We start from the raw sequence: 27,987 nt of genomic DNA, 5'->3' as shown, positions 1-27,987 counted from the left end.
CCTACCTGTGTGCTTTATGGATGGAATCTTTCTGTTTTAAAGAACAATTGGTAAAAGTCAAGCTGTTTTTCTCTGTGTTGAGGATTTTACCATGGAAATTTACTCGAGCTGTCTGAACAAAGTTACTTAAATAAAGGCATTAAACAGAAATGTCTAAATGTAATTTTAACTATTTTGCTGTTTTTTTTTAAATTTACAATAACAATATCTTCTTAGGAGAATTATTAGGATGAATACAAAAGTTACTACACAAAGTCTAATGCCGGGGGGGGGGGGGGGGGGCTACCCCAGCTGTCATTGGGTGAGAGGCAGGGTACACTTTGGATGGGTCGCCAGTCCATCACACATATATTGATCATTTGTAACATACTATAATATAATATAGCTACTGTGTCAAAAGTGAATGTGTAATAGAACAAAATTGATAAATGTCAGCATGTCAAAGGCAGTATAAATGGAGTTTATTATGCTGAATACATCTGTGTGATACTGTACAACAAATTTGACAAATCAGACTGTATGGGATTTAGTGAATCATTTGCAGATTTTCCATCCATGTCAAATTCTTACTAGACTGTTCTCCCTATTAACTGACTCAAAACGGTTCTAAATCAGTTTCAGACTCCTCTCTTATCCCCTCCTTTCACTTCATACCCTCCTCACTGTCTCACTCGTGATTTTCTACCTCTGTTGCATCTTCACACACTTCGTGTAAAAAGGGCTTTATCTTCCACTCTCTTCGATATATTTCTGTATTAATGCAAACCTACATCATTGTCAGCTCAGGCTTGGCACCTTATCCATTACTTTATTTCAAACTGGATGTGCTGGAGCATGTGACTGTCCAAATACTTAAGCAGTGGACTGTGTACCAGTGTGATACTGTGTATCAGTATTGCTCTTGTCAAAAGTGGCCTGTTTATTACTTTATTTAATTTATAAAAGTGCTTCTTATTATAATTAACTGGGGTCAAATGTAACCTCTCAAGGAATGGTTAACATAGTTGCATCCACTTACAGCAAAGTGAGCACTGTGGACTGTGAGCAATTAAAACGTTAATACTTTCATAAAGCAGGCCTTATCCACCTTAATTGCTGATAATAAGTGGGATGTTTTCATGAAAGTACTATTTTAGTCACATTGTAATAAAGCTATGTGTGAATTCAAATCTCCCAGAACTCCCACGTTTCTCCTGTCCCATTGTAATGAAGCCTGCTTCTCACTTTCCCTCTGCCTTTAGGGTTTGATTATGTGGAGCGCACAAACACACTCATGTTAACTTCTGCCTTTGTCCCCTTCTCCTCTTCCACCAACAGTCCCATCCTTCTGGGGTCTGGTGAACTCAGCCTGGAACCTGTGTGCCATTGGGAAGAGGCAGTCCCCCATTGACATCGAAACCAGTCACATGATCTTTGACCCCTACCTGACCCCTCTCAGGCTAAACACAGGAGGTCGCAAGGTAAGAGCTGGCATAGATGAAAACTCTGGACTACAAACTTAAGGATCATTGCCATACAAACAGGACTTTCATTCTCTGACAGCTGCTGGGCATTAACTCATGAAAACAGCTCAAAACAGTCTCTAAATGAGAATACCGAGACAATTCTGTCTGAAAAACACTGAGCTTTTCATCTACATCTGAGGCTTTAAAATTCCCAACTGCACTTCACTGCACTAGGCTAAGGAGGCATTACAGTTTTAGCCCTTTACCCATCAATCAAAGTAAATCTTTTGAGACAAAAATATTCTCTAAATCATCATCGGTCATAGTTATAACAGCTTTTGGGGTTGTTGTACGTTGCATTGTGAATTCATTTAGGCAATTAGTGGTGATTGTAGTTACTGGCCATACTGTGTTTAGGGGCTGATTTAAAAAACAGTTAGTTGTGATCTTGAAATCATAAAATTAAATAAATCTCTTTTCTAAATATGTCATATGATATAATCAAAACTAATGTTTTCTACATCACATGGATGACAGACTTAATTAACTACAATATGGAGAAATGATTTAGGACTTGAGTTACAAGGCTCTGGTTAAAGAGATAACTCAAATTAAATTTGAATAGCAGGAAAAACTCACGTATTAAGTTGAAAAATCCTGGAAACTTTTTTCTACCTTAAACAAAAGGAAAGAAAAAAAAACTTCTGCAATTTTTGTCAGCAGTAGCTGAACAACTGTAGAGCTTGAATTAACAACTGTGGGCTTAATGGATGATAGTTTCACAAGAGATGTCAAACAATAATTAGAGTGTAAGTAACAGCTTTGTAAAAATGAGGCATTGACGGATGTTGCTTGTTCGAAAAATTCTCTTGCAGCTTTACAAAATGCAATGCAACAGAAATAATACAAAGAAATGTTACATACATTTTAGTTTTCAATGCTTAGCTGAATGTGCGACACTGTGGCCACATTCAGCAGTCGCTCATATTATTGTAACAGATGCAGCTATGTTCTTGTACAGGAAACCTCCTTAATTATGGTTGGACGTTTTCAGTTCATTGGAAAAGACAAGCGCAACATTTTGGCCTGTTGGGTCACAACAATTTTTCACAATAAAATTCAAATATCCACTTCAAACTGACACTATCAAGCAAAATCACTGTTCAAATTATTTAAAGACAACATCTGTGCAATGAATTTGGAGTTACTTCTATGTATAAAGATGTCCCACAAGGAAAGTTAGAAGCTTCAGACATTCTTTAGTCAGTAGCTCGATTCTGCTCCTGTGCCTGTTTACTGGGTCAATGACAGTGGTCCAATTAAACAACTCCATTGAGCTGTAACTGTAGCTTGGCTCACCTGTGCATGTAACCGTGCTGTGCTGCAATGACAACACATTTGGAAAATTTAAAAGTCTGGAAATTCTGTTCTATTTTCTACATCAAATCTCTTAATCATAACACAGCATTCAAATCTTGCCAGTTGTTTACATGGATGAAAATATCTATAAGGATATGTATATGAATAGGATGAGAAAAACATAATACAAATAGATGTAATGATAGAGGTGAGTTAATTGGCAGAGAATGCTGAATAAATAGAGATTAATCTTCACATTAGGCTCAGGTAAATTTATTGATTTACTGTGATCAGTGAAGTATCGAAAGTCTTTGCAAAATAGTGGTAAAAAAACCCATTCTAATAATGGTTAGATGCATACTAAGCAGGGCACTCCTAAATAGACGAAACAAGTTGGTCATGGTCATTTTGCTTTCCTTTTAATAGCACAAAATAACAACTTTAGTTATGATAAACACTTACTCCAACAATTGACAGTGAGCTGTAGCTCAGGAGAAAGTGCAGTCATCTGCCAATCAGAAGGTCAGTGGTTAGATGCCTGGCTTCCCAGGGACACATGTTGAAGTGTACTTTGGCAAGATACTGAACGTCACATTGCCTCAGATGCCTCCATCGATGTGCGATAGAAAGAAAGAATTGCACAGCCTCTAACACTGTTTAGACTAAAACAACAGACTAAAAAGAGCTTTTGAGTATGGGTGACTGTAGCTGGAAATGTAAAAGGGCTTTAAGTGGTCAGATAGACTACAAGTGTCCTATATTAAATCATTCCAAGGTTTAACTGCTCATTCATATGTACCAAGCTTTTCACATCTGTGCCCATGCCTGTCCCTCCTATCAAAAATGTTCTACATCTGCCTCTGATTATGGGTAATGCAACCAGTAGAAAAGAAAAACAACTTTTTTATTTTTCTTCATATTCTATGTCCAGCAACAGTGATTGTGAAATGCTTTAAGTGCTTGCAAAATGCTGAAGACTGAATGTTTTTTTTGTGATGAAACGTTTTGAATACAAGACCCTTTGCTGCTCTGTTAGTATCCTGTTTGTGTCAAAGCTAGTGTCAGATCACAAAAATCATCTGCACTAACAAGCCACACACCTGAATTTACTTGTGAGCTTGACTTTGCTGCAACATCTTTAACAGTCACAGTAACTTAGAGTTAATAATGGTATGATTAATCTTTATAATGAACAGTAAGATTAGCTGTGTATTTAACATAGCATGAAAAGCTTTGAGGCATAAACATGAAATAATATATATAACTCCAAATAACAGTATTATCATTACTTCCCTCTCAAATTCTAATGAAATCAGTTTAATGGCAATAAACTACATTATTCACAATCTTGCAATGCTTTTTCTCATCCTGTAGCAGTTAAAGGGGAACTCCGGGGCATTTGAAGCGCAATCCCATTGCTAGAGGTTGTCAAATACTGATAGTAGGACACAGACAGGTGCAAATCTGCGCTCCCTGTGTGGAGATTGCGCTGTTCGCGCAGCCTGTCATGCGAGGCTAATACGTGGTGGCTAGGGGCAAGAGCTAAACCTTCCACGTAAAACAACAACTTGCACACAGCAGAAACGTCACACCACTTTATAAACCATCCGACAATAAAGTCACAAGCCTTACCATCAAAACCATATGCATGGTTCTCACATTACTGGCATGGGGACGTTACAAAACAACTTTATAAACAGCACGTAACTCACCGGTTAGTTGTACGCTCGCGCATGTGAAAGCCCAAAAGAGTCGATGGACGATAATCCCATATACAAAGCAATTATCTTCTCTAGAAAAACTGCGTTCAAGTATTTAAAACATTACAACAATATTACTGGGCATGTATTGTTGTGACAGGCTGCGCGAACAGCGCAATCTCCACACAGGGAGCGCAGATTTGCACCTGTCTGTGTCCTACTATCAGTATTTGACAACCTCTAGCAATGGGATTGCGCTTCAAATGCCCCGGAATTCCCCTTTAAGGATCAGTTATCTTTGACATCTACATCCTTAGTTTTTCCTTGGAAGCAGTTCACTGCACATACTCATTAATTTACCTTCTGCTACCGGCAAAAATTGCTACAGTCCATTATTTCTAATAAACCACCTGGAAAATCATCCCTGACTTTAAATCAAAGATAGAATTTACCACGATAACATCTCTTCCTTTGATTTACAATAAAATCTGTTTTGAGTCATGAATAATTTTTTTCTCAACATCAATGCTTCATGAAATTCTGAAAAAAGCATGCTGCTTTGATCTTGCAAAGAACAGTGCAGCACTTTGCTGTTGCATTTTCATGACCCCTTAAGAGATTTCTCAAATCCAGATGCATTGTTCATTCAAAATGGGTTTAATGCTGCCTTAAGTCTTCTGTGATTACCGCTGTAGGTTATTCCTAATCATTCATCTTCAACCTTTTAAGAAGCTTGTTTATACAATATGTTTGATTCATTTTAATTTGATTCAGTTTATTTATATAGCAGATATTCACAACACATTTTATCTCAAGGCACTTAAAAAGAGAATAAATAGATTTGGTATAAGTCAAATTACATTCCATTGTAATCCCATCCAAATTGGCCCATTTAAGGAATTCTGAATATCTTTAGAACTTTAAACGTGGCACATGCAGTGAAAGGCTATCAAATCAAATTGGATATATTCATTTTAAACAAATAGGATGAAAAATGATAAGTTAAATAATTATATATTCGTTTTACAAATAGACCGTAATAAAAAAATATATGGCTTTACATTATTTTAGTAATATTAAACCCATAGTACACTACCTTTAATATCCCATACCTTTTTACTTTGCAAGTAAACGTCCATATGTCATGAATTGCTTTACCATCTTTTTCTAACTCCCAGCAGATTGAATGTACCGTGTCCCCAGCACTGGCTGCAAGGAACGAGAAAAACACGACGTTAAATTGGGAACATAAATAACTTAGGGATACAAACTAATTATCAATTCAAGGGCACAATTATTAAATCATGTGCACAAATACATTATTTACTTTTACATGGCTCTGTAAAACTCCTAGCAGCCTTTATCCCAAATCAGTTGAATAAACAAAAAACTAGGCCAAATTCATCATGAAATTTTTAATGTTATTTCAATGAATTATCCTCTAGATTTTCAGGATATTAGATATTTACATTAATGTTTAGTTAACTTTCCCTCGTTAAATTCACACTGCTGACAGTTCTATTATGTTTGTTTAATTGTGTTTAACCTTCCTGACAATTATCTAATAGAACAACACAAAATGGATATTACATTCTTCCCGTTAAGACACAATACATAATATGAATAGGACATGGGACATAACAGGCTAGAACATGAAAAAAATAAGGATTGCAGGAAGTATATAAACCCTTCCCTTTGCAATTTGCTTATTTTTTTCAGTTTCCTCCTCTAAATGTATGTAAATTCAGCTCAAGCACAAATTTTAAACCTTTCCTTTTGTTACAGCATTTATACTTTTTCATATTTTTCTCTTAGCTAAATCTGTCCCACAGGCCACAGAGACGTCTAAAGGGAACATTAGTCCAGTACACGACCTCCTCTGAGGGCATAATCTGTAATTCCCTGTGAGACTCTCTCGTTGCGATGAAAACTAAGAAGTGCCACATGGGTGAACTCCACGTTATTCCCAGAGAGAGCAGTGTCACCCACTAATCACAGCTTCTATGAAACGCTGTATTTCAGACAAGGATGTCATGAGATCAGATGAGCACGGCAGAAGCTTGGGGTCTGTTAATCCAAACCAGCAGGGAATGTAGGTCGCTCGGGCTAATGAAATATCTGGATTACTGAAACGCTGTGTTGAAGCTCATTTGAAATACATTTGCATTGAGTTTTTGTTAATATGGGTACAAATGCAATCTGCATTTCCCTTTTAATCTAATTTATACCAGAAATATAGCAATTTTAATGTGTTTGTAATGTAATCTTTGTGTTTGACTGATTAAGAATCCCCCATAACATGTGATGAAATTTAAAAGAAAGAGGAAAATTCATAGGTCAAGGATGATACGAAAGCCAAGATGAATGAATAAACCAATATTAGAACTGTTCACTGAAATGTCCAATGTTTGAAATGAAAACATGTTGAAGTCTGACTTGTGTTGGGACGAAGGAGCTGCAGAGGCACTCTATTACATTCTGAAGATGGCAGTGAGCTGTTCTAGCAACAGCTTAGGGCCCTCTTAGTGGCATGCATGGAAAGAGAAGCTTTGTCTCTGACTGACAGGAGTTTTACAAACATTCTCCTACCTTCTAATCTGGAGGATAGTCCAGGACATAACATTCTTATCCTGTCCTGTCCCCCTCTATGCCTCCAAAAGATGACCTCTTGCTGATGACACTATAGTGTCAGAATATTCTTTACAGTGTCCCTCAAAGAACCTTAGTTTTCTCAACATATTGAGACTACAATGACGCACTTTCACTCCGTCTAGTGATTGTTGAAGGTATTGTAGTGTATAAAACGTGACCTTCATTGCTGACAGGATTGCCAAGATGTACGATGGATGGAGAAGGGCCGATGTATCGTACATTACACATTGTCAATGTTACATTCAGAGCGGATTGATTACTCCAGGCAACAGGGAAGAAACGCGGTGTAGGAAACTGTATCTTTGTAAACAAATCATGGTGCACGGACTCTGTCGTCATGGAAACCCACTGCTCTGCTGATCTGGAATTCCTCGCTATGAAGTGCCGACCTTTCTACTTGCCGCTTGAGTTCACCTGCTGTTGTCGTTTAAGTACCTCCGGATGCTAATGCTTAGAGGTCTATGAAAGACCTGTGTGTTGCTATTAGCAAACTTCAAACTCTGCACCCGATGCCTTCATTGTAGCGGGGGACTTTAATCACAGCGATCTGAGATCTGGACATCCAAAGTTTCACCATAATGTCTCCTCCACCACGAGGGGTCATAAAACTTTGGATAATGTTTACACCAGCATGGCTGACGCATACAAAGCCACACTACTCCCCCACCTGGATCAGTCTGACCATCTCTCTCTGTTCCTGCTGCCCAAATACATTCCAGTCATTCAGCGTGTTAAACAAACAATCAGGTCTGTAAAGATTTGGATAGACGGGGCTGACTCCTCTCTTCAGCACCAGTTCCAGCACACTGACTGGAGTGAGTATGCTCGCCGGGCCAACACAGACTCACACACCAAAATCGACATCTACACCAACTCTGTCCTGGAATACATCAACAGCAGTGTGGACAGAGTGACAACACACAAACAAATAATAACTTTCCTTAACCAGAAGCCCTGGATGAACAGAGAGGTTCGCCTCCTGCTCAAAGCCGGAGATGCTGCCTTCAGGTTGGGAGACAGGGATGCTTACAGCTCTGCCAGAACCAACCTGAGGAAAGGGATCTCTATGGCCAAGCACTGCTACAAACAGCGGATTGAGGAACATTTCAGCTCCTCTGACCCCTGGCGTATGTGGCAAGACATTCAAACTCTCACCAACTTTAAACCACCAAGCACTGTTCTGTCCACTAGCAGTGCTTCACTCACTGAAGAGCTAAACCACGTTTATGCTCGCTTTGATCAGGGAAACAAGGTGGCCCCTTCAAAAACAGATCCTCTAGCCCATGACCATTCACTCACACTCTCCACCACAGACGTCTGTCGTACACTGATCGGGGTGAATGCAGCTGAAATTCATCAGCTGGCCCTGATGGAGTACCTGGCCGGGTGCTAAGAGCTTGCGCTAAGCAGCTCTGTGGTGTGTTTACACACATTTTCAATCTGTCGCTGGCCCAGGTGGCTGTCCCTACCATCTTCAAGACTGCCACCATTGTGCCAGTGCCAAAGCATTTGACTGCATCAGCTTTGAATGACTTTCGCCCCGTCGCACTCACCCCAATCATCTCCAAGTGCTTTGAAAGACTCGTGCTCTCTCACTTGAAATCTTGCCTACCTGCTACACTGGACCCGCATCAGTTCGCCTACCGCAGCAACAGATCAACTGAGGATGCCATTTCCACAACGCTCCACACCGCATTGACCCAACTGGACTGTCACAATTCCTATGTTAGAATGCAGTTCATTGACTTCAGTTCAGCATTCAACACAGTGATCCCCTCAAAACTGATCTCCAAGCTCAGCCAGCTTGGTATCAACACATCTCTCAGCAACTGGATTTTTGGCTTCCTAACTGACAGACCCCAGTCTCTTAAGTTAGACAACCTCTCCTCCTCCTTCATCAGTTGGAACACCGGCGTTCCACTAGGTTGTGTTTTGAGCCTAATCCTGTACTCCCTGTTCACCCATGACTGTGTTCCTGTATATGGTTCTAACACCATAATCAAGTTTGCGGATGACACCATGGTGATAGGCCTGATCACTGACAATGACGAGTCGGCCTATAGGGATGAGGTGCAGCATCTGGCTGCATGGTGCAATGACAACAACCTGGAGCTTAAAACCCAGAAAACCAAGGAGATTATCATGGACTTCAGGAGGACTAGAAGCCAGGCTCACTTCTCTATCTACATCAAGGGAGCTACAGTAGAGCAGGTGTCTAGCTTCAAGTTCCTCGGCATCCATATCTCCAATGATCTCGCCTAGTCTGTGAACTCCTCCACCCTGGTCAAAAAGGCGCAACAGCGTCTTTACTTCCTTCGAAACCTCAGGAAAGCTCACCTCTGTCCCAGGATCCTAGTGAACTTCTACCGCTGTACCATTGAGAGCTTACTTCGCAACTGCATCTCTGTGTGGTACGGCAATTGCTCTGCAATTGCTCCGCAAAGCACTCCAGCTGGTGGTAAAGACTGCCCAACGCATCACAGGCGCCCAGTTACCCACTATCCAGGATATTTACCACAAACTCTGCCTGGGCAGGGTGAGAAACATCATCAAGGACGTTTCTCATCCAAGCCATGGTCTTTTCACCCTTCTCCCATCTGGCAGACGTTACAGGAGCCTCCGCTCCCGCACTAGCAGACTCAGGAAGAGCTTTTCTCCTGAGGCTGTGACCCTGCTGAATTCTGCACTGTCATTTTAACTTATTTATACCATCGTACTGTCACTTTAATGCATCCTTGCACCTTCTGCACTGCTTATGTGTCTTACTCAGGCCCTACGCCTGTGTAAATATTATTCATACTACAATACTGTCTACATGCAGTTCTTAGTACATTTAATCTGCATTCTCCACTCACTTTATGTGCATACCTCATATATATGCACTCTCTGAACAATGTACATATATTTACAATGGATTTATTTCCTATTTGATTTGCACTGCACTTTATGTAAATAATTCTGTATATAGCACTTCTGGTTCGATGCTAACTGCATTTCATTGGCTCTGTACCTATACTCTGCACAAGGACAATAAAGTTTAATCTAATTCAATCATCAATCCATCCATTTTCTATACCCGCTGAATCTGTCGGTCAGGTTACGGGGGGGCTGAAGCCTATCCCAGCGGTCAATGGGCAAGAGGCAGGGTACACCCTGGACAGGCCGCCAGTCCATCACAGGGCCACACCAGACAAATGACCATACACGCTCACACCTACGCACAATTTTAGAGACACCAATTAACCTAACATACATGTTTTTGGACAGTGGGAGGAAGCCAGAGTACCCAGAGAGAACCCACGCATACACAGGGAGAACATGCAAACTCCACACAGAAAGGTCCCAGCTGGGAGTTGAACCTGAAACCTTCTTGCTGTGAGGTGACAGTGCTAACCACCACACCACCATGCAGCCCTAATTCAATTAAATTCAGTTTATTTAAATAGCGCTACATTACAACAAATGCCATCTCAAGGCACTTCAATAATAAAGTCCAATTCAATTCATTGTAATCATAATTAATTTCAAAATAATCAAATTCATTCATATAGATATATCATCATACTTGATGAAACATCACGGATAATAGTGGGAAGGACTCCATCAATCTTTCCTCTGATTCAAACAATTTTATTTATAAAGAAGCTCATGAAATCATCACTGCTGAGAGTTAAAGGAATACCTGGCTCAACAGAGCTCGGACTCTTTGTCAGCCTGGCTACAGTGCTGAAAAGAAACCTGGGAGTATTCTTATTCTCTTCTATCAATGATGAATAATAAGCAGATCTAGCTTTACGAAGGGGTTTCTTATACTTTATTAAACTATCTTTCCAGACTAATTGAGACTCTTCTAAATTAGAGGAACGCCACTGTCTCTCCAGCTTTCTTGCAGTCTGCTTTAAAGCAATACAATGTAACTTCTCAAAAAGCCCACTCTGGAGCTCCCCCTACAGGCTTGGAGGTAATGTACGGTTACACTGTCGTAAATACAACACCCTTTCGCTTTCACATTTCACGTTTGTTGACGAACCGGCGAGGAGTCAGAAGGTGCAAGCTATGTCGACCGAGAAGGTAAGAGTAATCAAATGTACCTGGGAGCGTGAGAGGGGTCTATTTGTTTTTGCGGTAGGTGTGCCAGAAAGCAAGTCGAAGTACTTCTGCTCAGCTCCCGGGCCGCTACCGGGCCGGTCCAGCAAAGTTACATAGCGCAGTTTTTCCAACTCAGACCCCCGAAGGGCATAGGAGACAGGCCAATCGTAATATTAAAACTCATTCTAGCCGCACAATTTTTTTCGAGCTGTTATTTTAAGGTAGATATGTTACATAGTATTGCTTTAAAGCACGCAGCTGTGAGTTATACCAAGGAGCCAACCTCTTCTGACTGATTACCTTCCTTTTCAGAGGGGCAACATTGTCCAGTGTTGTACGCATTGAAACTATAGTGCTGTCAAAAAGAGAGTCAAGTATTGCTGGAGTAAAATTTAGGTAGCCGTCGTCTGTCATATTTGCACATGGCAGTGAAGAAAAGGATGATGGAATTAATTCTTTAAATCTGGTTACAGCATCCTCTGATAGACACCTTCTATATGTAAATTTCTTCTCAGAAGCTGTATAGTCAAGTAATGTAAACTCAAAGGTTATCAAAAAATGGTCAGATAAGACAGGGTTATGAGGGAAGACTCTTAAAGGGGAACTCCGGGGCATTTGAAGCGCAATCCCATCGCTAGAGGTTGTCAAATACTGACAGTAGGACACAGACTGGTGCAAATCGGCGCTCCCTGTGCGGCGATTGCGCTGTTTGCAGGGAGTCGATTCATTAATGCTAATAACATCATCCTTGCTATAGCCAGATTTCTGTAAGACAAAATATATCAATAGGATGATCACCAATCAAGTCATTCACTAACAGAGACTTCGAAAGGAGAGATCTAATATTCAGCAAACCACATTTAATAGTTTGTTTTTGTCCAGTTAAAGTTTTTGTTTAAATTTTTTTTTGAGAGGATTTTCTCCTTTTGTGTTTATATATTGGGGGGATAGCAGCAGGTGGGAAGCTGCAGAGAAGTGTATAAGACTACAACTCTGCATCCTGGTCTCAACCCTGGGTTGTCATGTTTTTGGATGACTAATAAATTCGTCGATATTCCTAGAAATGAGAGCCGCTCCTTCCAAAGTGGGATGGATGCCATCTCTCCTCATCAGACCAGGTTTTCTTCAGAAAGATTGCCAATTTTCTATGTAGCCCACGTTGTTTGCTGGACACCATCTATTCTAGACAACCAGGGAAGGAGGACATGCGGCTATACATTTCATCACTGGTCAGATTTGGCAGGGGTCCAGAGAAAACTAGAGTTGTTTTGGCAAAATTACACGCTGGTCCAACATTAATTTTAGTGACCTCTGATTCTCGTAACCGGGTGTCATTACCACCGACGTAAATACCTATTTTACCGTATTTACGCTTATCCTTAGCCAGCAGTTTTAAATAGGATTCTACGTCGCCTGCTCTGGCCCCTGGAATACATTTGACTATGGTCGCTAGTGTCTCTAATTCCACATTTTTGACTATAATCTGACTATATTTCTGCCAATTACCAGGGTTTTCTCCTCAGCGGGTGTGTTGCTGAGTGGGGAAAATCTATTTGAAACGTGGACAGGTTAATGGTGAACCATGGGCTTGACCAGGGACATTGCTGGGCATACAGCTGTACAGGGGCACAGGCCCCCCAGAACACCACCACCAACACTGCCTTACTGTATACAGAAAATGAGCCTGTACTGGATGTATAAGAACATTTATTCAAATGTGCACAAACCTCAACAGGTTTAATAGAGCTACAGGCTATCTAAGCAAATAAAAACACTTTTGAGTTCAGCCATTTAGCTTAATTCCTCCTTCTGTAGCACATCAAACATAATCAAGTCAGCCTTTTACAAGAAGCAATATTACTAAAGAACACAGTATGCACAGTGTTACAATTTAAAGCAATACTATGGAACTTCTCAAAAAGCCCATTATGGAGCTCCCCCTACAGGCTTGGAGGTAATGTACGGTTAAGACACTATCGTAAATCTCTTTCTCTTCCTTGCTTCATCAGTCAACGTCTTCTTCTGTTTCTTGGGTGCCTCTGCCATGATGATCGTACTGACAATGTTGCGCTAGCTTAGCCTTATACATGGGAGCCTTAGAGGGGTCTATTTGTTTTTGCGGTAGGTGTGCCAGAAAGCAAGTCGAAGTACTTCCGCTCAGCTCCCGGGCCGGTCCAGCAAAGTTACATAGCGCAGTTATTCCAACTCAGACCCCCGAAGGGCATAGGAGACAGGCCAATCGTAATATTAAAACTCATTCTAGCCGCACAATTTTTTTCAAGCTGTTATTTTAAGGTAGAAATGTTACATAGTATTGCTTTAACAGATACAAAATAATGAACAATATTTCAGTCCAGGTACTGAACATTTTTTAATCTTACTGTAGCACAGTCAATAAATACTTCAGCAAGAGGGAATATTGCAAAATAAAAAGTCAGAATCTTAATTTAAGAGTACCTGATATGGTCTGATAAGTTATTCCCCTGATTGAGTAGCCTTTTAAACTAGCCTACCCACATTTTACCCATTTATAATGCCTAAGGTAGTTTAGTAAAAAGGCTATAATAGGCAGAATAGGATATTGTATTGCGTTTTTCATGTGCCATGGAACCAGACACTGTTTATTTCATGTAAGAAATTACAGCCTATAGGTAGGCGTTGGCGACACAACAGAGAAAACAAATCTCTCACCTCCCTCCACTTCATTCTCAGTTCTCCTTGTTGCTTCTCTGTCCCTGACTCTCCTCTGTAAGAATTTCCTTATGTCCATGACCACGATGACGGCATTCCATCAATGTGTAGTGGTTCATATAGCCTACTACGCTTCGATTGGCAAAATTTGTGGACTACTATCCGCTGATAAATATGACGTGCGGGCCGCAGGATCTTACCTTCCAAATCGCGCGCTACGTGTCACACACAGTCCATTCACTGAACATGCAAAGACGCACCCAATGCCTGCGAATACAGCCTCTTCACTTCACTCTTTGGTAGACCTATGCAGCATTGGCTAAAGTAGGTTACGTGGTTGAAAGAGGGAAAATCGTGCCTATGTTATCCTTCCCAGTAGTCTTAAGGATGTATATGTTTTTTTACCGGAGCACAACGCATGTTTACAGGGGCAGGTGCCCCGGTAAAAAGTGTCTGGTGACGTGCCTGGGCTTGACTTTAGGGCTATGCCTCCTCTTCCCGACAGTCACCCAGCCAACCTGGGGTCCCGGCTGCTCAGGTTCTGCTTGGGGGCGGCTAATGGAGCTAGCTACGGTAGGTGGCTCCGCACAGGCTAAAGGGACATGGCTCGCTATCGGGTGATTTTCAACGGTGCAGAGCCGATCTTCTAATTCAGATAACCTCGCCTCCAAAACTACAAAAAGACTACATTTGTTACATGTACCATTATCGCTAAAGGAGGCAGAGGAGTAACTAAACATCTGAAAAACAGAGCAGGTGAAAGCAGGAGATGGAGGGAGAGAACTAGTAGCCATGCTAAGCTAGAAAACCAGACACTGCTAAAAAGGGAAAATAGAGACTATGGCTGTGTTCGAAACCGCCTACTACATACTACATACTTGCAAACGGCATACTCATTCGATCAGACAGTATGCAGAGCGTTTACACACAGAACACTTCGCTCCTGCCCGAGCCGAAATCAGACGGCCTGAAGCAGATTTCGCTTAAGCTATAAACTCTGTAAATATATAACTTTAGCAACATTTGAAACATTTTCAGGCGAGAAAGTAGTCGTTTAGATCCCCCACGTGTGGAAAATCTGACAAAATACAGACTATTTACAATTTTGTTCCAACGAATTCGGCGCTACTAAAGCTAGCCGCAGTGAGTAACGCACTTCCGGTTATTTTCACAAAATTAACCTACCCTCGTTGTAGCTAGCTTGAAACTGCCGTTTTGACAGGAAATGACGATCGGCGACGTCACGTTACGTTGCATCTTGGGTAGTTTAAGTATGACAAGTAACCACATGATGCATACTCAACATTTCGGCAAATCTAGTATGCATCCGGGAACTTAAAAAAAGTTAAAGTTAGTAGGAGTAGTGGGAGTAGTAGGAGAAGTAGGCGGTTTCGAACACAGCCTATATATCTGTAGGAGTGAGTGTTAGGACAGAACGGTATGCTATAGAGTTAACTGTGCAAAATTGTGTAAGTTATAGGTAAAAATAAAGTGATTATCAGTAGTCCAAGTGGAGCAAGAAATTCCACGGTACACAAACAAGACAATAGGAAGTGATGCAATACGTCAGCGTTCACCCTCTGAGGTCTGACAGTCTGGCTTTAGGAGCGGTCAACCCATTCAGAATCTAATTTAATCAAATATAAATGAATGATGCATAAAAAAGGTCCAGTGCGATACATTATTATTCACATATTGTGATAAAGTGTGTTACATGATTTGATGCAAAACTATTTGCATTACAGAGCACTGCGTTAATAGTCTGTTTCACACAATTGTACTGTTATATCAAAACAAACAAGACATTCGTGTTAACTCACTCTTGTTTGACTTGGCTTGTACTGACTTATAGACCAAATAGAGGCAGCATGGCGCTGTATCAGTGTCTGATTTCAAAAAGCATGCTGGCATCACGGAATCAACTGAATAATAAATGCTGGCTAGAGCAGTACGTTCCACTGTGCCAGCAGCCACTGCTGCTATCTCAGAGACACATCTACTTCAGCTCCCCCGTTCCATCTCTGAACCTCAGAAATAAACAGTAATGAAGAATGATGGTACACCCGTCCCATTTTTATGCTACAGCAGTGTAAACAAGATCTGAGAAAGAGACAAGAATTTACTAGCTCATATCAACGGACTGGAGTTACAGGACGTCTTTTTTCCAAACTAATATACACATTCAGGGAATCACCAAAGTCATTAGGATAAGGACTACCTTAAATATAAAGTCAGTTCATCAAAAAGTTGAGATATCCCAATCTAAACTAATTGGTGAATTAACATCCTAACCAACAGGCAATGACCATAGATAGATAGATAGATAGATAGATAGATACTTTATTGATCTATTGAAGGAAATTCAAGGTTCATTACAAGATGGATCATTTAATTCATATTGATCTTATTGTTCTTGTAGTTTTTCATGGGTTAAGTATGCTGTAACACTGTCTAGAACAGTGCTGCACAAATAAAATTTTAGTTTTAAGTAGACAGAATAATGAGAGCAATTGCCAAAAGTGTGACAAATAATAGTGACATGTTTTGAGAAGTGTACTGATAATGCCCTCTCCTTGGTACTTACAAGACACAACTTCTTCCAACATGATCGCACCTTTTCAAATAAGAATTAACAGTGTTTCTGGTATCATCTGAATTTTTAACATTGTTTACCATAGCATTCATTTCTACTGGCATGTAAATAGATTTGTGTTTCAGTCTTGCAAACGATCTTTTAATGTGATGTGATATGTTCATCTCTTTGCTTGAGTCAGGATTTGAGACATTAACAGCCTTATTATTATCCAGTAAAAAAATGTGCACCTTTTGTCCCTCGGGGGTTGCTGTCCTGAATTTTCTTAGTGGTCGTAGAGTATGCCTGCTCAGTCAGACTCTGGGGGACCTTAATCCTGCCATGCATCAAATCCCCAGTCCATGTTTTATACCATAGTAGGCTTAAGTAGAACTGTCCTGTGGGATAGCTGCAACACACAGATGTTTGATAGCATGTTGTGTGCTTCCTTATTCAACACTAGAAAAGGTATTTAACAATAGGTCCAAATCAAAGAAATATATAATTGATGAAGTTCTCTGTGGCAGAAACTACTTTTTTGTGGGTTTTAATTAGTATTGTCAACTTATCTTCATTGTGTTAGCAATTTTGAAAATAGAATTTGAACCGAACTGAATAACTCCTTATTGATCCCAAAATGGGAAATAGTTTAATTAATTTAACTAGCCAGGTTTATAATGATAAATTGTTGTATAATAAACATTCTAGAACACTATTGTGTTGTTTTCCGTTTAAGCAGGCCTTTGTTGCTAAGCTTCTCAATATTAAGTATTAAACCATATTATACGTACTAAATCTATACACTATATCTATAATACTATATCATGTAGCGAACAGGAAGATACTATATGTTTATGCATTTAGCAGATGCTTTTATCCAAAGCGACTTACAAATGAGGATATAACGTTACAGCTTACATCAAAGCTAACAATAAGCTACATAGAAGGAAACCACTAGTCAGACTGTGTCAGAGGTGACAGGGGTGACAGTGTAGAGATAGAGTGCAGGCATAGAGGGAAGTACAAAAAGATAAAGTGCAGTAGAGGGAGTAGGGAAGTACAGGGTAAGTGCTAGGTTGGAGATACTCTCCAAAGAGCTGGGTCTTCAAGAGTTTCTTGAAGATAGACAGATAGACGCCCCTGTTCTGGTAGTGCTGGATCATGTTTGGAATGAATTTAGCTTCGACAGGTATCATGGCATATAAACTGTGATTTTTAAAAGAATATACTTTTTTTTTTTAAGTAATCTTACCTTCCCAGTTCAGTTGATAAAAACACTTAGTCTTGGACTTTTGTAATTTGACCAATTTGACATTTTAATTAGGGTCAATAAAAAAACTTTTTTTTTAAAAGTATTTTTTAATTTTATTGTAAGACCAACATAAGCCTGATTTAAGCAGTGAAAGATGAGTTTGGGGCTGCATGATGGTGTGTTAGTTAGCACTACTGCCTCACAGCATAAGGGGACAGTTGGTCCAAGTCCCAGCTGCAGTCTTTATGTGTGGAGTTTGCATGTTCTCCCCGTGCATGTGTGGGTTCTCTCCAGGGAGGTACTTCCTCCCACAGTACAAAATGCATCCATCCATCCATTTTCTATATCTGCTTGATTAAATTTAGGGTCACAGAAAAACATGCTTGTTCGGTCAGTTGGTCATTCTGTGTTGGCTCTGTGAGGCACAGCTAACCTGTCCAGGATGTACCAGCCTTTTGTTCTATGGTTTCTGGCATTGACTCCAGCCCCGTTGCAGCCTTGAATTTGGATTCAGTGAGTTTAGAAAATTGATGGGCGGATGCATTAAAGATGAGTTATTTGACTTCAAACACATTCACCAAATATCAGTCTTAACTATCTGCCTGCTTCTTACCACACTGATGTCACAGGATTGAAACCACTGTTCCACTGACCAGGTCACACTTACATCCATATCATCTGGAACCTGTGTTCTAGAGAGTATCGACTCACTGGACAAGCAAGAACCAAGGATCATGTTTGGGAGGAGGGAAGAGATAACAGCTTATACCTGCAGCTGTTATACTTAAGAGTTGATGTGCTTTGGGACATTAGTGATTAAATGTAAGATTAATTGAATATTACCTCAGAAAATACTTTTGTCAACTAAGAAGTAACGAAATTTCCAATCTTGAAAATACTAAAGCCACCAACAAAAAAAAGACAATAATAAAAATGAATTTTAAATAAATTTAAAAAATAAAGCTTTATGGCATAGTTCAATTCAATTCATTTTTATTTATATAGCGCCAAATACAACAAATGTCATCTCAAGGCACTTAGATAATAAAGTCCAATTCAAGCCAATTGGAATTCAATTAATTGTAATCATAATTATTTATTAGTTGTCTGCATATCTGCATCATGATTTCTAATGTAAGTAAGAAAAAAAAACTGATGATTACAAGAGCAGCTGAAAAGACAAATAATAGAATGACAATGCAATCTAAGCAACATTGGTCTCCTCAATGCTAAGGATCGAGTCTGTCTTAAAAAATATATTATCCATTATATCATTATCCAGTATTTATGTGTGTGTACTGTAGTGTTTGGTTTGTAATATGGAGCCTATATATTTTTAAATAGCTTTTCATTGTATACAAGAGCAAATACTCTGTTGTTTAAATTAGAAATAATGGGATTATTGAGAGGTGATACAGCTTTGAATCACTTGACATTTAAGCCTTTTGCACAGGGTAGGTAATTAGGTCACCAGAGTTTTCCCTTTTTCTTGAATAATAAAATTACAGTCCTTGTTCCTAACACAAATAATATTAAACCACTATACACCCCAGCATTATTATTATTATTTTTTTGTGACTTTAGGTTTAAAATAGTAATGTTCAGTCCAAATAGCCTTGTACAGCGAGCAGGCAGATTCTTGGTAAGAGCTCTGCAAATTCCACCTCTGAATGAGGCTAATTTGGTCGTTGTGGAATTCTTGCAGGGATTCTTTTTAGTGCTGGATACAAATGTTGTTCTTCTGGCTGCTGATAAGGTGCTGTGAGCACTGCCAAGAGTAACCAACACCTCAGCAGTATGTCACAGGTGGTAGCTCTTTGCTGCCAGTTGAGTGTTTGTGGTGGTGATGGGTTGTTCTCCAATAGAATAAATGTAGAGTATACAAGTTCTTGTTACTACATAGTTTGACCACTTACATATCCCGTCACTCAGTGCTTTAAAACGTGAACACAAAGGTTATCTGCAGGACCTCAATCCCCCCCTCTAACACAGCTGATTCAAATGATCAGCTGGGTATTAAGTCTGATAAAAGAAAAAAAATGATTTGAACTTAGTGTGAGAAAACTGAGAAGAACCTAAAACAAGCTGTCACAAGGGCAAGAATGTAGAACCACTGCTTTAGCATTATTGTCTTCATAAAAGTGGTCAAACTACAGAATGTTGTCCTGAGGTAACAAACGAAAAAACAAGGTTTTAGTAAGTAAATTAAATCTAAATATGTCTATAAATAACCAAAAATATTTAGAAATGTACATATTTTGTTTCTATTTATTCCTATTAAACAAAAAATTGATCTTGAGCTGCGACTCATGAAGCTTTGATTCCTGATAGGATTGCTCCAATGCCAGTTTAAAGGACAAACCCTCTTCTACTCCTCATTTTGTTGGACAGTGATATGTCTTGTGTCATCACATTTCATTTTTCTTTTTCTAATTAGCAATTTGAACAGATGATATAAAAACAAAATTACGGTTTGTTGCCTGAGGCCAAATGCACGCAATAGAAGGCTGGAAAAGATACATGATTGGAAAAAGTGATGTAAAAAAGCAATTTAAAAGAAACTTCCTGCATTTCTTGCATCATCTAACCACTTGGAATAAGTCAAGAAACAGACACTTGCACTACATTAGTTGGGGGTGCCATGAAAACCAAGAAAGCATACTAGTACATGAACACTAAATGATGAATCAAGCGTCATTTAGACCTGTACATAACCTGTACAACCTGTACATAATCAAAACATCAAACAACAGAATATAAAACTATACAAATTGGTATAACTTTAAGGTTGGCCCCTTCCAGATGGAGCGCTGCTTGCTCGGGTAACACTTGTCTGAAGAAAACATAGCACATGGATGTTGGCAGAATAAGTCGAAAGAGGTTTATGCACAGCTCAAAAATATGTTGAATACAATACAGTGTTAGGCAAGGCAAGGCATCTTTATTTATATAGCGCATTTCATACCACAGGCAACTCAATGTGCCAAACAATCATCAAGAAAGAAAACACACAGTTAAAATGTGCAGGAAAGATCTTAAAAACCCTATGGGCTTATAAGTGACACTCCCTTCTTAAACCTATGAATAACTTTACTTAACACTTTTACACCCCCCCCCCCTCCCCACCCAATACCCACCCTCCTCATACATATATGCATAAACACACATGTGCATATCTTAATTCACATACACAGATATATATGATACAGCAATAAACAATAGTTTTATGTTTGTTTAGTAGAACAAAAAAATGCAATCTTTTGTACCCAAACCAAAGTATTGGACAGAGGACTTGTCAACAGGAAGAGTTTAATTGGAACAGCCGCCAATGTTATTTAATTTGATTTGTTCCAAATTTCATGGCAATAATATCCAATTGTTGTTGGCATATTTAAAATGTTTTTTAAATGTCAAAAAGCTAATAGCTTGAGAGGAAAAGTCGGAGCATAATAAAGATCTAAAGGATATATCCTCTTGATGCTATGTACAGGGTATTTATGCCAAATATTACAGCAATACGATGTTAGCAGGGTTTAAATGATGTGTTTACATTTTTTTTAAAAAGGAGAAGGACAGCTTATTTGTGACGATGAGAGAAAATAAATCAGAGCTTTTTACAGGAAGCTGAACAACCAGAGCAAGGGTTAAATCCTCTATTTGAATATTTTATCTCATGATTAATGCTCCTGTGCATCTGCTGAGTGAGAGCACATAGCATGGCCATCTGTCCTGGTGACTGTGTGTATGTATGTGTGTGCATGCTTGGGAGCCTGCTGAGAAGTGAGAGATGGAGACAGAAATGTGTATGATGGGTGTTTTTATGAGTGAAGAAATTGTATTATAGACCAAGGGCAAACACGGGCACGTGTTTGTGTAACTGACTGCAGATTGCGTATGAGGGCCTGTGCCTTTTAAGGAGATAAGAAGAAAATTGTGCACTGTTGATTTTGTGTGTGTAGTATTGTGTCTGTATGTTACACAGTTATCTGGGCGGGTCTTTCTCTCAGCATATTAGCTTCTTGTAAGAGAGTTTCCTCAGATGCTGTTGAACAACAGATTGGTTGTTTTGGCTCCTGCTGTCAGGAACAAATTTCTTTGTTGCTTAGAAATTCATAGACTGAATTTATGTAATGTACATCTTTACAGTAATCCATACTGCTCTCACACATTCATATACATGCAAATACATAACATGCTCACATCATTTAAATACTGCAGAAACTCTGAAGAAGCTGAAGAATAGGCACATTTGGCATTCAGCAAGTACAAATCCTCAAGGATCAAGAATGAAGACTGGATGTCTTCATCATCCCAAGGGGCAAAGTGTTACACAGCCAGCAGCTCTAACAAATCAAAAGACAAACAATCCTGAAAAACATGCACTGTAAATACTAGCTTTATTCACAAAATTGAAAATAGCACTGAGCTCGTTAGGAATGGAGGGTTGCAGCACTTTGAGTCATTGGTGCATTCATGATGGGCCAATATATGACAACTGTTGCAATAAGACTACTCTCATGAATGCCTTTTTGCTAGTCATGTCCAAAGTTTCTGGTTGGATTTATGCAATAATTTCACTTGGTTAGGGTTGAAAATCAAAACTATGTGATAACAGGTAGAAAATGATAATGGCAAGGGCTAAAATATATATTTTTTTACAAGTGACTATTACCCTTGTAGATGTCATCTTTACTTTTAATATGCAGTCACTCTCACAACCGCTAAAGGTTGTGTATTCTTAAAATGTAATTACAGGTTGTAACTCCTGCATCTGAATACAACCTGTGGGGTCATATTTGGAAGAAGGGCCATCTCAGAATATCTGAAAAGTAAATTCATTGTAACTGACTGCTAATGATGAAGAAGCACCATATCTATGCATTTGACTTAGAAGTTTGTTCATACTCTGTGCATTCTAGAAATACCCAACCCTTCTGAAGTATAGGCTAAATGCCAGGAATGTGATCTTATTGCAGACATTTTGATGTTGAAGTGGCAGTTGCTCAGATAATAATATCCATTCACATGAACAGATGAAGTGCAAAATGTTGAGAGCAACACAGTCAATGTAGATGTGAGATCAGTACATTAAAGAACTAAATATACAATGTGATCTAACAGAGGTATCTGAGGTTATCAGTGAAGTCTGAAAGTATATAGACAGTATGGTATGTGTAGCGTTACCGGGTATTTATATACCTATTAAATATAAGGATTTATGAGATGTTCTTACAGTCTCAAATAAACCTTACCTCGAATTCAGGGCACCACCTACCTAGGTTTTTAACTTAATTTAAGTCACAGTCAGGTAGGAAAACTGTTTGAAATCTTACGATCCTGGTGTTAAATTAATATTCAATTAATATTCAGTCTCATATCTCGCTACTTTCGTGAAGTTCTCGTTTGGTTGGACAGACATTACGTAAAGAAAGCATACGACACAATCTGTGATTATAACATATATATAGATATATGAGCTGTTTATTACAATGATATGATCTTAGACATGAACCTTTAAACAAACAGGAGATGCATTGAATATGGGTGATTATATAAAACACTTAGTGAATGGAAAATAAAATATGGGGAATGGGGAGATACTGGATGTATTCAAATAGTTTGGGTTGGCTGACTATTTGAAGCTAAATACTGACATTTCGGATTAATTTATCATTCTGTGAAAGCCTCGAGACATCCATCAAACCCACTTTAAGGTGAAAACGGGTCGGTCTTACTGTGCTTAGCCGGTTCGGAACACGGCAGCGGCCACGCGGGTCCGAGGGGATTTCTCTTCCGCTCTCTGGGCCTTCCTGGCTGTGGTGGCTGACTTTAGCGGACTTCTCAGTTGCTTCTTTCACCGGGAAACCGAAACGATGGTGCCGAGGACTGGGGTTAGATGGTCGAATCTTCTTAGTGTCAGTGGGTCCGTTGCTTCTCTGATGAAGTGAACTTAAGTTCACAGAAGATTAATAAAAGGTTGCTTGGAGTTGGCTTCTTGGTAGGAAAAGGTGATGATGGCGTGAAACAGCGGAGATTAGGACGTGCGACGTAGAAGGACGTGGATGGCGAGGGACGAGCAAAAACACGTAAAACGTGCATCTTCAGAGTATTTCAATCTGTTTCTTTGTTCGGGTCTTTCTTTCTCGTCTCCGGGGTCTCACTGGGTTCTGGAGGGTCTCCTCCGGTCGTCCGCTGCATCGTTATCCACACGTCCTTCCATCAAAATAACACACATGATAAAGACAATTATGACTTTCAAAATTCAGATGAATATCCATGAAATCGTGACATATGAATAGTGAGCCACACAATGTTCATCTTCTGTGTTAACAATGGGGACACTAAACAAATACCAAATAGATACCGAAGGGACATCGTTAGAAGTTACTAGTTGCATATATTGTCCATTTTACTGAGTCCTCTGGGATTTAAATGTTCAACTAATCAACACTGCAGACCACTAGGGGGCAATGTGGTTCCATCAGGCAGGTTGGGCATTTTCCACCAAGATCAGTTCTTTGTCAATATTTAAGCCAGAATCGTACAAATTGTCTCTATATGCGTCTTGTGATCAAGCTGGAAACCTGAAAGAAATTGTACACGGTTATCAAACACATTTAATATAGTTTTAAGATTCGACTAAAAGTGAGCCTTAGTGAAGTCTTCTCAGTTTGTATGTAGCCATCTGGTCGGTTTGCTGGTGAAAAGGGGTGTTAAAGTGTCAACTTTCGAGTTATGGTCTAGATAAGATAGTAAGTGTCCCACTTTTCCAAGAGTGAGTTCTTTGTTCGTTAGAGTCTTCCAATTTTTATGGCACGTGTCTGTTGCTTAATTTTTTTTTTTTCACTCCCAAAAAGCTTTTAAGAAGGTAGGAGGTGAACGTAAATTAGGCAGTTTCTGTCTCTTTTTCCTTTGTGGAAAGAAAATGAAGATCTGGTTTATATCCACATACGTAAACATCCCCCACAGGAATGTTGGTTTTGTCAAAGTTTGAAAAACTCTTAATCCACACGGCACTGTGACTGCTACATATGTGACACTATTGCAGCTCACTAAGGGTGCTTTCACACTAGGATAGTCAGAGGGACTCTTCGATTGGGCTTTGATTGGGCAGGGAATGCCAAAAAATTTCACACCTTTATTTGATTTGGTTTACTTTCACACTGCACTTTTGAAAACGGACCAAACCGCCTGGAGTACGTCACAAAGTTAAAACGCTGTTGCCCAAAATGAGCACTGACCAGTAAGAAAAAAAGCATGAGGAAAAAGAAAAAAACAACTCATTGACTGGCTAGGATTGAAAACAGAAATCCATCCCCTGCTTGTTCACAACAAGCAATAACCGAAGGCACAACCAATATAGTGCTTGACCATATATCGATAAGTGCCTGCGCCTCCTCACTACTCTACGTCTGCCCACAAGACATTTTTACAACTTTTTCTTTGTTTACCTCTGCTTCTTCGGTTTTGCGCTTTTGGCTTTGTTTTTTTTCTATCCCAAATGGACTGCGCTCTAAATCATTTCCTCTCTTTCATTAGCTGGCTAGTCTGTGGGGTTCATATGCAAATGAACCGAGGCCCACGTTTTCAGGTGGGCCAGGTTTGCTTGTTTGGTCTGCATTAGAGTATAGATGAGCTCTCACATCTGCCCAAAGATGGACTTTCTAAAGGAAACAAACTCTGGTCTGGACCTCGTTAGTGTGAAAGCACCTTAAGTATCTTTCCTATTGATATTTAGACAGCTAAAGAAGAAATGACAGAAAAAATGTTAGAAATATTAATCTGACAACAATATATAAATCATAGCTGAAGTACATACACCAACCAGCCAAAATATTCAATCAGGGCATGGACAAAGAACATCTCAAGGTGTCCTGGAGTGTTTGGTTCTGAGACATTAGTATTAGATCCTTTGAGACCTTTGGGTTTTCAAATGGGGTCTTTGAAGATTGGGCTTGCTTCCCACAGAGGCCATCATATTTTTTGAGGGGGGCCGTTCAGTTACGTTGGGTGAACACTTCAGACTCTTTTGTGGTCTTTGAACCCTTCCTAAGCTGTTTTTGTAGAGTCCACTTATGTCGTGCAATGAGAGGCTTTAGCTGTAGGGAAGTTCTGTCAGCATATGGGACGTGATTGGTCTGCATATTGGTCCAATACCCATCCCTACTTTTTCAAGGTCCTGATGGAATTTACAATCTGTAAAAACAGATTAAGTTCCATCAAAAATGTGCTCTTACATCTCTTTCCAGTAACTATATTCAGGACAAGTGGCTGATGCAGCTCACTGTGAGAAATGTGCAAAATTATTCAATAAAACAAGAAGAAGACATTTTCACATATGCATTATCAAAATTACATTTCTGAAGCTTACAGTAACAGTACTTTCACATGAATTTTAACCACACACAGTTTCCACAGGTATGAAGGTCATCATTGTTTTTTTTTTGTCCAATTGTACTGCTGTTCTAACTCAACAGCCTGAACAATAATCACTACAAGAGAGATGACTATTGGATTCTTCCTTAAATCATTAATATCTAAGGCCTTGCCTTGCAAGGATGCCTTGCACCAATCTGTGAATTATTCAACCACAGGGCCCTGATGGTCATCATCACTTCTGAGTAGAAACAAATTATTAAATCATACCTGCACTTATTGATGTAATACCTCTCAGCTGGCTTTGGCACATGTTAGTGTACAAGACAGAAGGGCTGATAGGACATATCTATCCTTTGGGAGATCTGGTGGGGTAAAAAATAATATCTGAAAAACACCACTGTTTCTCACAGATTTAGAGCTTCTCTTTAAAAACGTCCATCAACCAACAAATAAGGCCAAAATCAAGGATGTTGTAATTCCTTAACCAGCCTGCTAAAATGTGGTATATAAAAAAAAAACATCAACAAAAGTCAGTTCTATTAAAGTCTCTGCACCATAGATGTACCAGAGTCATGTGTTATATACTTTGTTGCATCTTCAGCACCTTTGCCTGACATGTAGGCCAACTGGACCAGTATACAAGAGCAATTCCTTAACAGTAACTTTTTTTTAAGTAACTTCAAGCACTTCCACAGGCCAAGAGCAGTTACAGGAAGTGATTTTGGAGCTGAACTTTTTGGAATAGGTGTTTTAAATGAATCCTTCAAAACACAAGGAACCCTGTATGGCTATTGTATGCTTCTGAAAATCCATCCATTAATCCGTCCATCTATTAACTACACTGGCCAAGTTAGGTTGCAAACCCATCATCCAGCTTAGACAGAGAGACAGATAACCACACAATCACCAGTTATCATCGCATGTATGTATGTCTGTGAACCATTGGAGGAAACTGGAAGACCCTGAAGAAAACCGACTCAGGAGTAGGCAGATGAAGCAAACTTACAGAGAAGGGCCTCAACTAAGTATAAAACCTAGATTCTTCTTGCTATAAGGTCCACCTGAAGAACACAACTATTGCCTCCAAATTTGATAAATACAGAAGTCTAGCGCCTCCGTTCACCTTTTTTTTTGTTCATATCATAGGTTTAGTTTGGGAGGGGGTGTAAGTCAATCATCTCAGAATAAATTACATTCACTGGGTGCTATCCTCCTCATCTTCAATATCACAGAATCATATTTGTGCCTCAGTTCTGAGTTCATTCACATTCTGCAGCATGAAAACAGAAATGAAACTATCAGAGTTTTTGTTGCTGTGAGCCATCCACTTCAAGCCTACACATGCTTAGAAACACTCCTCTGCATCGCACTGCTATATTGACTTTTTGAGTCACTTTAACCTTCCCTTCAACTTGAACTAGTCTGACCATTGTTTCCCGTCCTCTCTACTTTACAACATGTTTTCAAACTCACAACTGTTGCCCACCTGTGGTATTGACTGGTAAAACATGTTGTCTGATGTTAGGGTTGATCGACAACTGAAGATGGCTGATTGAACACTTGCATTTCTGATCGTGTCTGGATGTGAACCTAATTAAGTTAAGAAAAAATGATGATACAAAATATCTTGTCATCGTTCTCCAGAATCTGGTGTTCTCTCTCTTGTGTTCACCTTCCCTTTTCCCCATGTGTGTGTATTGTATTGTCTGAATGTGTGAGTGTGGATGTTCTTCTTCTTCTCCTTCTCCAGCAGGCTTTCTCTACACAGCTGAAGATCATCTACTTCATCAACCCTGCTGTTTATATTCCCTGGATTTACATCCAACACCAGATCGTCATAACTCCTAA

General features: G+C 39.5%; 1 protein-coding gene across 2 annotated transcripts in view; it reads left to right on the top strand.

Moving 5' to 3' along the window:
- Positions 1 to 27,987, top strand: part of LOC142371101 (carbonic anhydrase-related protein 10-like) — a 168,195-nt gene that overhangs the window by 90,930 nt on the left and 49,278 nt on the right. For both annotated transcript variants that reach the window (XM_075453707.1, XM_075453706.1), the window contains exon 3: positions 1,318 to 1,460. In XM_075453707.1, the coding sequence (XP_075309822.1) occupies positions 1,318 to 1,460 (143 nt within the window). The remainder of the gene's footprint in view (positions 1 to 1,317; positions 1,461 to 27,987) is intronic.

The sequence above is a fragment of the Odontesthes bonariensis genome, chromosome 21, assembly GCF_027942865.1.
Source record: "Odontesthes bonariensis isolate fOdoBon6 chromosome 21, fOdoBon6.hap1, whole genome shotgun sequence".
Lineage (NCBI taxonomy): Eukaryota > Metazoa > Chordata > Actinopteri > Atheriniformes > Atherinopsidae > Odontesthes > Odontesthes bonariensis.
This window is presented reverse-complemented; position numbering and strand designations above follow the sequence as displayed.